General features: G+C 40.3%; 1 protein-coding gene across 1 annotated transcript; it reads left to right on the top strand.

Moving 5' to 3' along the window:
• Nucleotides 1-33: 33 nt before the first annotated feature.
• LRRC40 (leucine rich repeat containing 40) lies at nucleotides 34-16,164 on the top strand (the record flags this gene model as incomplete). Its single annotated transcript, XM_035333390.1, has 15 exons — nucleotides 34-193; nucleotides 471-652; nucleotides 1,159-1,232; nucleotides 2,156-2,285; nucleotides 2,693-2,816; nucleotides 3,651-3,793; nucleotides 4,871-5,043; nucleotides 5,355-5,445; nucleotides 7,865-7,910; nucleotides 10,250-10,358; nucleotides 11,278-11,385; nucleotides 12,946-13,056; nucleotides 14,295-14,372; nucleotides 15,103-15,288; nucleotides 15,448-16,164. Coding segments are annotated over 15 exons (1,821 nt in total), but the record flags the coding sequence as incomplete, so codon positions are not given.
• Between the last annotated feature and the right edge of the window lie 634 nt (nucleotides 16,165-16,798).

Genomic DNA, 16,798 nt, shown 5'->3' with positions numbered 1-16,798 from the left:
CCCGCACGGCGCTGCAGCCGCAGCCCCCGGCTTTTCCGCGCGGCGGCGGCGGCGCGGAGGGCGCGGCCGGGGGAGCCCCGCGCCGCTTTCGGGCGGGCGGCGGAGGAGCAGGGCCCCGCCGTGCCGCAGGGGCTGCTCCGGGCCGCCCGGAGGAGCGGGCAGCTGAACCTCGCGGGCCGCGGCCTCGGCCAGGGTGAGCGCGGGCGGAGGAGCCGGGGGCTGCGGCTGCAGCGCCGTGCGGGCCGGGTGGTTTCAAAACCCTTAGCTCTGGGCGGACAGAGAGAACGCAGGGAGCACGCTCCCTGCCCTCCTGCCCCTGTTACTGTCACCTCCATCCACTTCCAATTGTCAGCTCTGGAAAAATCTCCAGAAAAGCAATTGTATGTACATACAAAAGGCACTCAGACGGCTGGAGTTTGAGGGTAAGTAGCAGGTGTATTTAGCTGACCGGTGTGTGTTTGTGCTTGTAGTGCCTCAGCATGTGTGGCGAATAAATTTGGACACTCCAGAGGAAGCCCATCAGAATCTCTCTTTTGGTGGCGCGGATCGCTGGTGGGAGCAAACAGACCTGACCAAGCTGATTTTAGCCTCAAACAAGCTGCAGCTTCTTTCAGAGGATGTCAAACTTCTGCCTGCACTCACTGTTCTAGATGTAGGTACAAGGATCCTGCTGTGGTAAGATAGCGCTCTCTCTGTAGGAGGTGGGACAGCATAGTCTCCGATCCTTGTTTTCTGTTTCCTGTGGAGGTGGATGTGTACAAGGGCCATTGGCGTGTTCTCAGGATAAAGGATTGTTACGTATCACCTTGATGATACATCAGTTTATACACTAGTAGTAGGCATTGTTCTGTAGAAAGATCTAGGAAGTTTTAATTGGGCCCTGAAAGAAGATCTGTTATTGGATGCAACCACCTTTCATACGCTTCCCTACTTCATATTAAATACTTTAATCTCTCACTGCTTACTGTCAATTAAGTAGAACTATGCCAGATTGGCAGTTGCAGTGCTGTTATTGGTAATGGTATCGAGTCATATACACAGCTGCTACTACTGTACAAAATTATTCTTTGTATTTGTTTAGATTTTTTTTTTTTTATGTTGGGGAAGAAAACCTACAAGGTACAAATTAGTAACTCTTCTAAAAACTTTATTTTCCAGGTACATGATAATCAGCTGACATCTCTTCCGTCTGCTTTAGGACAATTAGAAAATCTTCAGAAACTCGATGTCAGGTAAGTAAATACATGTTACAAAACTAGAGCATTGGTTTCCAAGGTGTGAATGAGAGATTGTAGTACAGCCAATTTTGTTGCAGAAAAGTTACTTATTTATTTTAAATAGACAATATACTGAGAATCATAAATTCCTGATCAAAAAGAAATTATTTAGATTTGTTAAGATTATTTTGACTAAGACTCAAAAGTCACTGTCTCACTTGGAACCTGAAATCTGGTATTTTGAATAATCACACAAAAGCAGTATCAAGATTCATTTGCTTCAGTCTGGCAATTTTGTTTTAAAGGATTAAAAATGCTTTTTCTCATGAATAATATACACTGGAAATAACTATAGACCTCATTTATGCTGGAAAGTTCACATTCTTCAGTTACCAGGAGTAACTGTAAGTTTGTGCACAAGGAGAAACAGGGTATGTTGCTTTTGTGTGTGTGAACTGCATTAAAAAAATAGATCCATCTGGAATATTGTAAATTCAGATGAGGATTTAAACTGTTCTTGAACAAATAACGAGACATAATTTCTCCTAGGAAACCAATCTGTTGCAGAGGGCTATAACAGCTGTAAGAGAGAGATTTTTCTTAAAGGTGATGGTGTCCTGAACAGCATGCATATGCAGGCTGCACTCGGAAAAAATGTTTCGCAGGAGCCTGTCTCACTGCAACTGTAATGAACAGTCAGCCTGTGCCAATATCAGAATTTCAGATGCATCTGATACTGGATACGCCTGATACTTGCTCCAGGGCCTGAAGATTTTGCATTTCAAGGGGTCATGGTGGCTAGGACAGCCCTGTTGATATTAGGGTTGTAACCCTAGTTTGGATGGCATCATGTGTAACAGAATTTTTTTCATGCAGTTATGTTCTTAAAACTACTTAGTGATTGTTATTTCCCTTTGTTTTCCACATTTTAATACCAGCCACAACAAACTGAAAAGTATCCCAGAAGAGTTGATGCAGTTGTCACACTTGAAGAGCCTTCTTCTTCAGCACAACGAGCTGAGCCACTTGCCGGATGGATTTGGACAGCTTGTCAATTTAGAAGAATTAGTAAATGACAACCTTTTGAAAAATACTTACTTGCTCAGAAATGTCAATTTATCCATGCTTTGCTACTGCAAATGTAACACAGAAAAAAAAGTCTTACATTGCAGAACCTCATGAATATTCCAGTGATTTATGTAGCTTAGCAGCCATTACGTTTTTGTGTGTTTGCTTGAAACCAAGCTTTACTTTGGGTTTTCCAAATATTTTAAGAAAGATCAAATCCCATATGATCTGTCAGTCCTGGGAGACTTGTCTCATCCATTCGCATTTCTACCAGGGAGATCCTGAAGATGTCAGCAAACTAGTTTTAATGTTCTGCCAGTAATTAACTTTACAGTAGCAGTACTCGTGGGATGCTTTAAACATCTCTATTTGTAACGTCTTTCTCTCTCTTTTTATTTAATCTTCAGGATCTGTCCAACAATCATCTTGCAGACATTCCAACAAGTTTTGCTTTGCTCATTAACTTAGTGCGACTCAATTTGGCTTGTAATCAACTCAAGAACCTGCCTGCAGATATCAGTGCGATGAAAAGTAAATTTGTTTCCTCAGCTTATTAAGTGTCGTGCAGCCATTTCTGTGGTTATGTTCAGAAACTTGTTGTGTATTATTCAGGGTTAGGACAGTACATTCCGAAGGAGTTAAAGTATTCTCACGAGCTCTTGTTCAGTCCTATTAAAAAAAAAATCAGCTACAACTACTATATATCAAGCTTAAGTCCTCTCATGGTTCATGTTTCTTGACAAATGGAGCACAGGGAACTGCTAGAAAAGTCTTAAGGATTACTGTTGCTCAGCTGTGAAGATATTAGCCTTAAAACTGCAATAAGCAATTTGACGAATGTTTTCTTTAATGCATATTTTGAGTGGACAATAAAGCGTAAACAAGAGGGTTGGATTAATTGGAAAAAGAAAAAATATAAATTGGTCACTGATAAAAATCTACTTTTACTATTAAGATGCTAAATATCAAGCTTATTCCTGTCAATGTCAGATGCGTATTTTAATAGCTGTGGCAGATCTGATGGCAGGACCAGGTGGTAGATTGCCATCTTTTTTAAATGCTACAGAAATTATCTGCAGATCTTTCTGAGGGGGTCTGTGACATGAGAGTGAACCTTTCCTGTTATCTCCAAGCAAGAACTAGTAGCTGGTAGGGGCATTAAAGGCATTCCAGAATGTCCTGTGAAGAACAAATGAAAAGCAAATGTCTTGTTTTCAGAAATGCTGTTGCTAACTGATCTGATTTCTTCCAAAATTCCAATTGGCAAAATGTTTTTAGGCCTACCTCAAAAAGCAGGATATGTGTGCTTCTGCAGAAAGCTCTTTTTATTTTCTTTGTTTGTCATTGACACACTTACCTCTATAGGCTTAAGACAACTGGACTGTACTAAAAATTACCTGGAAACTGTACCTTCCGAATTGGCGAGTATGGCATCTTTGGAGCAACTTTATCTGAGAAAAAATAAATTACGTTCCTTGCCAGAACTTCCCTCATGCAAACTACTGAAGGTAAGGTTTGAAATGGTTGGTGCGCTGTGTTTGCAGTAAACTTCTAAAATAATGACTGTTATGTCACGAGTTATTGTGAATCGCTGCGGTCAAAAATTAATAATTCTGTGTGTAGAATTCTGTTTAATATATACCCATTTGCAATTACTCCTACTGTCCCTGTTGTTCTGTCCTAATGTCATTTGGAAGACAAATTTACAGCGGTGCTCTTCAGATTTGGAAAACAAAAGAAATATTTAAGGAGAATGACTGAAAAACAGAGGTAATATTGTCTGCAACAGTTGTGTTTTATCTCTGGGAACATTTTCTGGATAAATTTACTTTGTTCACTGTGTTTTTTTCTTTGTAACTGCAGAGATAGTGTGCATTTGAAAGAATCCCATCTTTCAAATATTTTGTAGCCTTGGTTCCCAGTGTGTTTATAATTGAAAGTTGCCTGGCTGGGAACATCACGATTTTGTTACTCAACTAACAGAAACATGGTTGGGCCAACTGAATGCTTGTATCGCTGTGTTGTTTCCAAGGACCAAATCCATCACAGAACGCAGACACCTTAGTCCTGCATAACTCTGAACTCAGCCTTTAAGATCCCAGGCTATTGCAGCATTTTCTAACAAAGCTCCTGCTGCTGTGAGAAGTTCAGTGTCTATGGGGCATCCAGTAGCATGCGTCTCTTTGAACTAAAGAACCGTTCAGTTCTTCCATTGAAAGTGAAGCATTTCCAGTAGGGAGCTGGAGAGCTGCCATCTCAGCTTCCTATAGCTTAGAATTTACGAAACTTTTTGGGTAAAGTGGTGGTTAACAAGTTCCTGACAAAAGCGGAGCAGATTTATTTCTAACTTGGACATGAAACTCAAAGCTGGGAGTTCTGTGATGGTTTCAAAACAAGCTGAGTTCAGACGTGTGTCCCCAGATCTTTGGAAGTTTTGATGTTTCCTGTGTAGATAAGTGGGTATCAAGATCTGTATTTTCTCCACGCCATATGTTTTGCCTAGTGCCATGATTTGGGAGATTAATGACTTGCAGGGTAATTTTACCAGAGTAACATAACTCTGTGAGGGATCTCTGTCTCCACAGGAATTACATGCTGGTGAAAATCAGATTGAAATACTAAATGCAGAGAATCTTAAGCATCTGAATTCCCTCTCTGTATTGGAACTTAGAGACAACAAGATAAAATCAGTTCCTGATGAAATTACTCTGCTTCCGAAGTTGGAGCGCCTTGACCTTGCCAACAATGACATCAGTAGGTAATAATAAAAACCGCATATGTCTGCGACGAGGCCTTGCTCAGGGCATCTCTTTATGGCTAATTCTGTAGCTAATGTATTACACTTTGTAAAATGTGATTAAAAAAGGACTTGGTCATGAAATGGAGGAACCCCTTCTGTGTTATGTAAATGCTATGATCAGACTCTGCCTTTCTTAAACGTAATACATCCTGTATCTTTTTATTTGAACCCGAGCTTCAGGATAGCAGGCCATCTGACAAACAATTGCAAATGCTTTGGGATTTATTTTGAAGCAGCTTTGAACTGAAATGGGTTGTTTCCATTCGCAGATTGCCCTATACATTGGGGAACCTTCCGCAGCTGAAATTCCTGGCATTAGAGGGAAATCCTTTGAGAACCATTCGAAGAGACCTTCTACAAGTAAGCACGTGTGGGTCGTATTGAAAATCTGGCTCTGTTGCATGTGTATGTTATCCAAATCGTGTAGCCAGAACATTATTAGAAAACATCGTAGCCTGCACAACTTTAATCTGTCTCTTTTGTTAGTGTGATTCATGTGCTCTTTCCACTGGATACAATGCTTTAGATCGTAAGGACTGTGGAATAAAGGAGGTCGGTGCTTTATAGGACGCATTTCTGATTTGCTGCAGAAGCTGTAATATATATTGCAAACAAAGCAACAGATGTCTGGGGAGAAAAGGATAAGGCAGCTGTCTGCTGCCTAATTCTGCTGCAAGTCACAGTTCATTGCAGTGCTAGGCAAGTACTTCATGTCAGGCTTTTCCTAGATGAGCGTGGATTTCTGTTTCTCATTTCCTGCTTGCCTGAATTAAGGATCTAGGATTCAATTTCCAAGGAGTTTTTGAACACAGATGTGTTTTGAGCCATGCCAATATGATGTACTGTTTTCCTATGGATAACCCACACCTCAGTTCTATGTTCTCTCTGTAGGTAAATGGCAAAGCAAAGGTGTGAGTTGTGCATGAGAAAACAAGTATGGAGGGCAGCAGGGAGGCTGAAGCATGGGCACTGCTGCTGCTATAGAATTCTCTTTTATTTTTATCTCAGCAGGCTCTTTGTGGTGGTGGTATACATTATTTCTTCTTTTCTGTGCTTTTGCCAGTGCTATAAAATAAATGTTTGCAAAGCACTTGGATTCTCTGAATATAAACAACATCGAAGGCCCTCAGCTGAAATGAATTTTTGTAATATGTCAGAAATAAGAGGGAAAATACATGTATCAGATGAAGTGTGAATTGTAGTCACTGAATTAATGAGAACGTCATACGTGATTCTGGAGTTCTGAATTGTCTTAAAATGTACATACAAAGGAGTCTGAGTTAGGGTTCCTTGGCTACTTCAGTTCTGCTGTTCCCTAGCTTCTGAGGTTTTACTGTCTTTCAACAGTAAGACCACAGATTTATGTAATTTCTTGTATATATTTCTTATTTATACCAAACTACACCTACAAGGATCCCACTATGACATTTTTTACTTACACCATCTTGATCTGTTTCCATTACACTGGAAATTTATAGCTGGAATTTTATGTGCCTGACTAGATTCTTTTCCACTTGATTTAGTAGAGAAATAGATAAATCTTGTAGGGTCCCCAGGCACTTGCTAGCAGCAGGTGAATGCTGAGATGAAGGAGTTGCAAAGACGGGGGGATAAGTATAGCCTGGCAGGCACAGATTCTGTCTTGTGCATCCCTGCTTCATCTCTAACTGTTCCTCAGGCTTCTCATTCTGGTCTGAAACCCACTCTTTTCTTTCTTTTTTTTTTTTTGCAAATTTCCAGTAATCTCTTATTAAATCCTAGTCTCTCCTGTTTGCATAACATTATCACCTAACTGCTGGGCTTTGTCTTACTGTCTGCCTTCCTCTCCATGAGCCAGATGACCATCACTTAACTTTCTGTTTGACCTTCACCTTTTTCTTTTCAGTTTCTCCTATATGGCCTTCTCTTGCCTTGCTCAGCTCAGCAGATGCCAAATCTTCCCGTGTCTGCATTCACTCCCAGTCTTCTCCAGCCTCTCTTTCTCTGTCTTCTGTCTTCAATTTCTGTCCAGTTTCATCAGATTCCTTGTGAGAATTCTTCTTTCCCTTCTCCATGTTTTCTTTTTCCCCGCTGCATTCAGATCAGTCAGTCTCTTCTTGTGTATAATAAATGTCAGCTAGAAGGAGAAATGTTAATTCATATTCACTGTGTAAGCTCAGTCTCGTTTTAAAACTTCAAGGAGAAACACGCAAAATCATGAGGAAAGCCTAGTTTTATCCTAAAAACAGATGAGCTGGATGAGGTTATGCTTAATTACTCAGAGATTATGCAGATAGTAACTGAGCTTGACCAGTAGAGGTTGCTATGAGAGGGTTGCAAATCAAATCTTTGGAGAATCCAGCAGTTAAAAATCCATGCAAATTACATAAACTGTGGTGATATAGACTGGAACACTGAGCAGTCAACTTCCTTGACAAATGTTAAATTTCTTCTCCAAAGCATAATTGTGCTAGACCTTTTAAGAGAAGATAAGTTCATTTGAACAATTTTTCCTTGCTCTTGGCTAAAGTCTTTAGATTAAAGCTAAAAATGTGCAGCCTAAGGTGGTAACAGGGGTCTGGACATTTCCATCTGGAATAAACAACGCTCTAAATAAGCAAGTTTATAAGCTACCACAAGAGAGTTTTTCTACAGGAACTGTTAGGTAGTTTTTATAGTTAGTGCTATGAGCTCTACCTGTGTGACTGAAATTGTCGTTCCTGCTTGTCAAAGCAGCTGTATAAATACTGGCTGGCAGATGCTTACTGATCTTTGCTTTTCTTTTCTTTCTTTTTTTAAGAAGGGTACCCAGGAACTTCTGAAATACCTAAGAAGCAAAATCCAAGGTATATTGCTCTGTTGCACTGCATTTTACAGACAATCTTTCTAAGAAATTAAAATAAGCTAGAATCTACTAAGGGTAGCAGTTTTAATCCAGTTTCCTCCAGTTCCCCTGCAGTACTGGTTTTCTTTATTCAACAATTTGCTTTTATATTTCAGTGTTGTTTCTTTTTCTTAATTGGATAACAGTGAACAACAAGCATTCTTTATGGAGCACTGTCACTTAGGAAAATAATCTTAAGTGTTATCCCCTGGTCCCTTTATGCATTTTGAAGAATTCAAGTAGCTTTTTATTTTTTCCCTGAGCGTCATGGGAAGTTTACATAACAAGTTCTTCATTTTAAGCTTGCCATCTGTCTGCTGGCTTGGTCACAGTATGGAAGGGTAGGTGAGATTATGCAAAGGTACTGTGTATTATTTATTCATTCATGTTGGAATGTGGGCAGTAAAGTCCTGTGATTCCCAGAAAGTATATGCTTGAAAAGGTCTGCCTTTAGCTCGTGGTGGTGCCGTAAGGTCCAGCATGTAGCTAACAAATAATATAAAAAATTCGGGGGGAGAAAGTAGTTGATTATTTTAAACACCATTCTAATCTTGGCCTACTAGAATTCACCTTTCTTCGATGTAAAAGTCCTGATCCCAGCATTCCCTATGGAAATAATTAAAGTCATAAAGCAGAAATTCAGATGAAATATCTCGAGATTAGTTCTCTGGATGACTGCTGTATATTTTGCAGTCTTCTTTTGGATTCTGAGATCCAACTGCACGGATTAAAAACCACCTAGCTGATTGTGTATCACACTTCTCTAACAGATGCAGTACTTTTTACTAAAAGGGATCAAAAGTTGCTAGTTGCTTCTGTGAATGGAAATCACTTTCCAGATTATTACCTGGGCCTCTCATTCAGTGAGATACTTTCTTTTTTTAGTTTTGTGCTGTATTTTCCAAGTAAAGTGGTGGAGATGACACTGTATTTTTGATTATATAGGAAACAGGCTGTCAGAGCCTAAGTAACTGGCATGTTGAGGAGATGAAATCTTTTCAACAACAGGATTTTCTTTTACCATCTTTAGAAATCTTCATCTTTCTTAAAATGTAAGACATGAAAGAGGCAAAACAAACCGAGTCTGCTGATCATGTTAAATATCATATGGAAATGATTTTGTGGCACTTAAATGGCAAAAATGCTTAACTTCTGAATTGAGAGGGGGCCTTGATAAGACACACAGGCAACTTTTATTGAAAGCGGTACATGTGAATTTTTATGCTTTCTCTAAGTGGGCTTTCTTTCCATCTGCCAGATGATGGCAGCATTAATTAGGTTACTGCAGTGTATAAAATTGCTTCCAAATGCCTGGTGCCATGCAGGTATGACCTATTAGTAACTCTACAAAAATTAGTTGAATGCTGGAGTACAGGCTCAGAAGCTCACCTGGTGACCTATGACAGTTAATACAATTGTGGATAACAGAATAAGCCAATGTCCTGCATGGATGGCAGTGTTTATGACCTTACTGTATCTGTTACAGCATCTAACAGGGAGTTAATCCAGTAGCAGTAAGAGTCTTATTCATGTAGGGTTATAACTGAAAAAGTGGCTCTCAAATCTTATTTTTGGTTCTTCTTAATGTCAGGGTTACTAGTTGGGCTTAGGTGCGATAGTCAGTTGACTTTTATTCATGAATGCCGCTGAATTTCCTACAGTTCTGTTCATTTCTTTTAATGGAAGCTGGGTTTATCATGTTTGGACTTCGGGGTAAGCTTCACCTTACTTAAGCATATGTGAATCCCTAGGGTGTGATGCCACAGCTGAGATGTGCAGAGCATTTTTAATTGACTACCTTTCTTACATACTCAAAGGAGCGAACAACTTTTTCATGTGGATTGTAGAGACTAATCAAAAGGAACTCTACAGAGGAGGATATTACAAAGGTTTTTATAAATATTAATGTTCTAACTATAATTGTGGTCAGGTTTGCTGTTCTGCAGATAGTTGACCCAGATCACTTCTTGCCTATCTTCCCTGTTTATCACTGTCTCTACCTCCACACCTTGGAGGTTACTGGCTAACAAAAGTAGCTAGTGCTAGCATACCAGCTGTGTTGTGTTATGACCCAGTTTTTCAAAATCCAAGTCAACTCTTGTCCCCTCCAAAATATAAAAAAAACTTACTAGAAAAATCTTCAAATAATCTAAATTAGTTTATATGCAATCAAACCAGAGGACAGGAAGAGTTAAAACGGATGATGGCAGGTGACTAGGGACACTAAAACTCACCACCTAGGCTGTTCACAGCACATTACAGTCCATAGGTTGTGTAACTGTACGTGTGTGTTATCTCCAGATGATGTACCCAGTCCAAATGAGGAGCCTCCTGTGACAGCCATGACTCTCCCAAGCGAGTCAAGGATTAACATGCATGCCATAACTTCACTAAAATTGCTGGAGTATAGGTAAGTGTTTTGAAATATTGCCTATTTCTAAAGTTGTAAGAAAACTTGTGGGTCCCTTCCAACTCGGGTGTTCTTTCTTATATTATTTTAATTTATTTTTACCTCATGGTGTTTACCAAACTCTCTTCAAATGCTGATATATTTGTGCATTTTTTCACTTCAGTTTGAGTGCTCAGGAGTAGGCAGATCTGAATTGCAGTCAGTGTTTCACCTCTCATTTTCTTTTTTTTTCTCCTGTACATTGTCAGATACTCCACGATAGCATTTCTTTTAACTCATTGAAATGCTTAATGCCTTCAGGTGCTTTTAGAAGCTTTTACACTTCCTTAGTTATTATCATTAAGTCTCAAAAAATCTCCTGGTAGGTGAGTATTTCTTCAGTTATTTCCTAAATGTAGCCAACAATTTAACTTGTTAGGCTAGGAAAGGGGAATAAAACCCTGCTTGCTGAGAACTGCCAGGTGAAATGCACAGTCCTGCAGAGCTGGAACGCAGAAGGGACAGCACTGCAGTGAAAGGGCTGGGATGGACGCCTTTGGTCTCCACTGATGGTCCGAAGCTCCAAATTCAGTAGTTACCTGAGTTACAGTGGGGGGATGTTTTCTCAGCTGAGAGGGGGAAACAAGCTAAATGCTGATTTACTACAGTTTCTGGCCCAATATATGGCATTTGTTGAGGTAGTGACCTAATGAAGCTCTTAATGATTTTTCCTAAGCAAAATGTGAGAGCACGATGTCAGCTGACATGGTGCAGGGATTGGCAGCTTTTTCTTAACAGTCCTTTAAGGACTTTGATTGTAGATACTTATGTATTTATTCTATTGCTCATCTTTTTCTAAAAGGAGATGAAAATGTTTGGTTAATAAATAGGAGATGATTAACATTTTGTGTTACTTGGGTAAATGCTTTTTGTTGTTCAGTGAGAAACAGGCAGCTGTGATTCCTGATGAAGTGTTCAATGCGGTCAGAAGCAATCCTGTTGCCACTGTCAACTTCAGCAAAAACCAGCTGACTGCCATTCCTGCCAGGTACTTTCGTAAAGATCATCCTTGTTCGTTTTTATTCTGCTTTTGTTCCTCAGCATCTCATGTTCTTTCCGCTCAAGCATATTTACACTTCTTGTCTATGTGCACACACACACGATGTAATTGAGATGCTGAAAAATGTGCTCATGTTTCTCATACAAGTTGCCTGCAGGTGGGTCCATTTATTAGCACGAAGATCACAGTAAAAACAAGCCTGGCTCTGCTCATCGGTGCTTACATTACACGTTGTGTTTCATACTGCTTTTCTAAGCACTGTCGAAATGAATCGGGGTAGACTCTGATGTGACTTCTGCTAATAACAAAGTGCTGTACTACAGGCTAGTATTGTCTTCCCTGCAAAGCGGTCCTTCTCCCATACGGAGATAATCTGTGTGTATTCACCACTTGGTTCGGTGATAGCTTTGGTGATAGCAGAGATCCTTTTTCAATTGGTTTCTTCAGACAGTTTAATTGTGAGGTTTTGGGGTTTTGTTTTCGGAAGCCTGAACAATATCCATGCCTTTTTTCTTGATAGCTATTGTCCCACCACATAGCACTGGATATTATTGCACTTGTTCCTTCATCCCCAGTCAAGGAAACGCTTTCTGTTGACAGTAAGGGGAATAAATACTCTTGTTGCATAAGGAGGAGGCGTACGGCATCTCTGTAAGCCTAAGAGCATCATGACAGCTGATTTTTAAGGATACCACCCCATTCGTGGGGACAACTTACTTCCATTCTTGGACACAAATGTGCTGAACATTTAACCTTTTGCACATGGAACTCGAGGAGGTGCTATCTCGCACGGAGAAAATCTCTTTTCAGTACAATTTGGTGCAGCAAATCCATTTAGGGAGATAATGCTTGCGCCGCCCATGCTTTTTCGCTCTATGAGAGTCTGTTGCATTCAGGGGGGAGGAAGGTGTAGGTGTGCAGGTGCAAGGGAATTCAGTGACAATCCAGATAGGAGAGGGGAGTATTTAGTTCATTTAATTACTTTCTGTTTTTAGGGTTATGACAGACGTTCTGTTGTCAGCATTCAGCTACTAACTTCTTGAGCTTTTAAATGCTTTACATCAAAGCATCTTAATTTCATATTCCTTTTACAAGAAGCAAATGTGTTTCTTGCAGTTTGTAACAGCAGAAGTGTTGAACAGAAACAAAAGATGGAAATCAAATGTTAGTCTCTTTCAGTTTGATTGCTTAAAGATGGATAGTCTTCTTGTCAAAACGCTTGCAGGACTGGAGATGGAAGTGGTGGTTATTTGTGCCATAATTTCTGGAATGTCTAAACTGCATTTAAGTGAGTGGGCTTTCTTAGCAAATTTACTCCCCTGATAACTTTTAAAAAGTGCTTCTGAGCTTTGGTTTTACATTAAGTGTAACTCTCTGGGATGGATACTTTTCACAGGTGGTTTCTATAATCTTCACAAAATTGCTTCTGAAACATCAAGAAACACCGAATGTTCTTGATTTGTAGATTTCCAGAATAAAATTTTTTTTCAACAACTTAGAGTGCAACATGTGCCTACATAGTAAAAGGATTTCCTTGTTGGGTTTCAGGATCGTGGAGCTGAAGGACTCGGTTTGTGATGTCAACTTTGCCTTCAACAAAATCTCATCTATCTCCTTGGAGCTCTGCATGCTTCAAAAACTGACACATTTGGATATCAGGTTTGTGACGTGTGTTGGACTTCCTTTCCCAGTGACTTGTTTTCGTGCCTTTTTAAACCAGCCATCTGTTGCAGTGGAATAGCAGGACGGAAATAATTTTTCATTTCCCAAAACGGCTCCGAAGCAGCTGAATGACCGGCAGATCCGAAATAGCAAGTGGCCTAGATTTAGGCACTGGGTAAAGCACAAAACAAGTGGGCAAGCTCCAAGACTTGCTGTGATGGAAGGGCTTGCCTCAGTCATTCAGTGGTTCTCAGAGGTGTTAAGAGCATATTTAAAAACAAAACAACAGGGGAAAAAAAAGATAATCCTGGGGGATATCTGGGAAGTAGGACAGTGACTGTACCAACTGTGGTGTGCTATCTGAAACCGCAGCTAGCAACTGGGATCTTCTTGCAATACAGCAAGGTACTTACCGGCATTCTTCCGTGCGTAACTTCTGAAATAAGCTCATTGCGTGTGTTCAGACCTCGGGGTTAGCTTGCAAGCGTTTGTTATCCTGGCTGGTTCACAAAAGGAAGAGTAGCAAAGCAGAGTGCAGAGACACACTTGTGTTTTGGCTTGGTTTAAAGTAATCTGCCTGAGGTGTGTGCTGCTGGTGGAGGAGTTCTGCTGAAGATTGCAGAAATGGATGATGAGAGACTGATGAGGAGACAAGGTTGAATATCTCTGATTAAGAATTTATGGCAAAGTCTGGGCATCTTTTAGTGAGTGGCCTTTATTTTCCTATAATGAGACTTTGTGTCATGTTCAAGAAATACCTTGTTGGTCCTTACAAACCTCTGTCTTCATTTTATTTACGAATGGCTTCCTGCTGAGGGAAGCAGTGCAGTAACAGAAGCCATAAACGAGTTTGTTAGAGCAACTGGATACCAAGCTAAATGGATTTTGAAGAGGTTTAGAGTTATCTTAGTGATTCACGTTGGCACCAACATCTGGGCTGTTTCATGAGATTTCCTCTGAAACCCAAGTAGCAGAATGCCTGTTCCAGAACTGTTAGATGCTTTGAAATGTCTGGGAATCTTTTAGAGAACAGGCTTTGATGTTTTCTTACTGGTAAAAAATGAAAATGTAAAGCTGGTTTGCTCTCTTGAGAATGGTCTTGATCCATTTATAAAGCAATAAAGTGGTTTAAAAGAGCACGTTAACACTGATAAATATGCGTATTCCGTCTGTGGATTCTTAACTTAAACTTCTTAGAAGTTAATGATTATTCTTTGTCTTCATCTGATACACAGAAATAACTTTTTGACATCTTTACCTGAAGAAATGGAGTCACTGACAACACTACAAGTAATAAATCTTTCTTTTAATAGGTGAGCAACTATTGAGTTTCTTTTTGTAACGATGCAAAAAATCAATGTAATTTAAATGTGTTGTAAGAATGAGGAGGGACTTCAGCTAACTGAAGCTTAAAACAGTTGAAGAGATTGTATTTCTTTACCCAATGGTAATATATTTTTGGAACATCCTGCCACAAGTTTTTGGAGAGAGACAGTAGAAACTTGTTTTAAAAGGGATTAAAAAATATTGCAAATTATAAATAAAAAATAGATACCAGCGGGACTACCCTGCAGCATCCATAACAGCAGTTCTGGATGATGGAAAAATACAAGGGGAGTGGGCCACGGGAAGCAGCTGGGAGGTGTCCGTAATAACTGTAGCCACCCTGATGGGCTGGGAGCATCCTTCCTCTGACTCAGCAGGGCAGTTGTTAAGTACACAGGAAAACGATTGCCCATTGCTCTCCCCTCTTCACACTGGAGAGTCCCTTTCTGTGTGACACAAACCGTCATTCACGGTTGTAAAGTGAAGGTAGCTGGCCTGTAGTTCTGTTAGAGGTGCTGAGCTGTCACTGCAAATTCTGTCCAGCTTTTTCACTGTGCGCAAGGTAATAAAACAATCAATGCTTTCTCCTTCCAGAGCAGCACGTTTAAACATATAATTTCAGTAAACAACACTAAAATACTATCTCGCTTAAAAGGCTGTTAATTTTTGAATGCCTTATTTCTGACTTTCATTTGTTTGCCTCCTTTTTTTCTGAAGGTTTAAAGTATTTCCCAGTGTCCTTTACCGCATCCTAGCACTGGAGACCATCCTGCTCAGTAACAATCAGGTTGGGTCCGTAGACCCTCTGCAGTTACAGAAGATGGAGAAGCTTGGGACACTGGACCTTCAGAATAACGACCTTCTCCAGGTGCCACCAGAACTTGGAAACTGTGAAAATCTGAGGTGTGTGCTTTAAGTGATGACGTGTTTATGAAAAGTTCCTCATACAGAATACATTACATAACACATTACATAAGAATTTCAGGATTCCTAAATCCATATGCAGTGTGCTGGTACAAGGAAAAACCTTTACAAAATAACTCAGCGTCTCTGTCTTTCCAGGACACTTCTTCTGGAAGGCAATCCCTTCCGTACGCCCCGAGCAGCCATTTTGGCGAAAGGGACAGCTGCAGTGCTAGAGTACCTGCGAAGCCGAATTCCGACTTGATAGGCCGTTTCCCTCCCAGACTTGTGAAGTACAAACAAAATACTTCTCCTGCCTGACCAAACGCTCTGCGATTATATTGCCTTCTTCCTTCTTTGTAAACTTTTTGTTAATCTGGCCAGTGCCATGAAGCATTTGTAATTCTGTTCATGGTTTGCATGTTAAGAAAGAATTCACCCCTGAAATATTTCCCCCTCAAGGCTGCATGTCTCAAGAGTGCGTTTTAAAATACCACAACCTATGTTTACACTTTTTGTAATAATGAATGCAGTTGAAAGCTGCATTTAGTAATAGAGACAATGTTTTTCTACATCTAAGCTAGTTTTTTTTTAAAGAACTGTAAACACCAAAGTACTTGAAAAAAAGGTGTAAGTAAACTTCTTGATTTTTGTACGCCTGTTTTATATTCTCCTGTAAGGTATTTGGTCTCTCTCCACTACTGCCTCCAACAATTTCTGGTCTGTCCGTGGTGAAATGCTTGAACCCTTAAAGTGTATGGTTATAAGAACACCGTGTGAAACGTGCTGCAGACTGCGCGCATGCCTCGTGTAAAAGTAAGCAAAACGTGGCTGATATTGGTAGCTACTCTGAACCAATAAATGTTTGTGCTTGGATGTGTGTTTGCTTTCTTTGTTTTTAAGAACATGCTCTAAGTTTTCTAGCCAGTAGCACATAGACATACAATTTTTTATTTAAGCACACTTCAATGTTGTGAAAGTGATCTCTGTATTTGTAACAGTAACGCATCATGGTTATTAATAAGGTAAGGGCAGGGCTGCTTCAGGTTACGTGCTCTGCGACTGTAGCTCCACTGCTTCTCTGTTAGACTGCCACAGGCCTGAGAATTGGACGTGAAGTTGACAAGAGATCATAAGGCTGTCCACTGGTAGGGTTTTTGATTGTTTTTTGAACTACATTAAGTATTTCCATCGGGATACTGAGAAGAAACAGCTGACTGCTCTTATGGCTGTATCACTGTAAGCACTGTGTAGATGCTGGGGCTGGAGTTTGGTGGAGGTTTAGGTGCATACAGGGAACTCTGCCTGGCCTGATGAGCTCTACTCAAGCTGTGTGTGCTTGGCCAGAGGAGGACCAGACCTGCCCGGTCCATCTGGAGACAGCAGAGACCTGATAGCTGGTATTTAGGATGAAAGAGTGATGGGTAGTGGCAGGAGGGAGAGGGAAAAGGAAGAGAGAGGGGTAAGGCAATTTCTGTTAAAAATGCATGGCAGAGTATTTGTGCAGAAG

Source organism: Oxyura jamaicensis, chromosome 8 (assembly GCF_011077185.1).
Source record: "Oxyura jamaicensis isolate SHBP4307 breed ruddy duck chromosome 8, BPBGC_Ojam_1.0, whole genome shotgun sequence".
Taxonomy (NCBI): domain Eukaryota; kingdom Metazoa; phylum Chordata; class Aves; order Anseriformes; family Anatidae; genus Oxyura; species Oxyura jamaicensis.
This window is presented reverse-complemented; position numbering and strand designations above follow the sequence as displayed.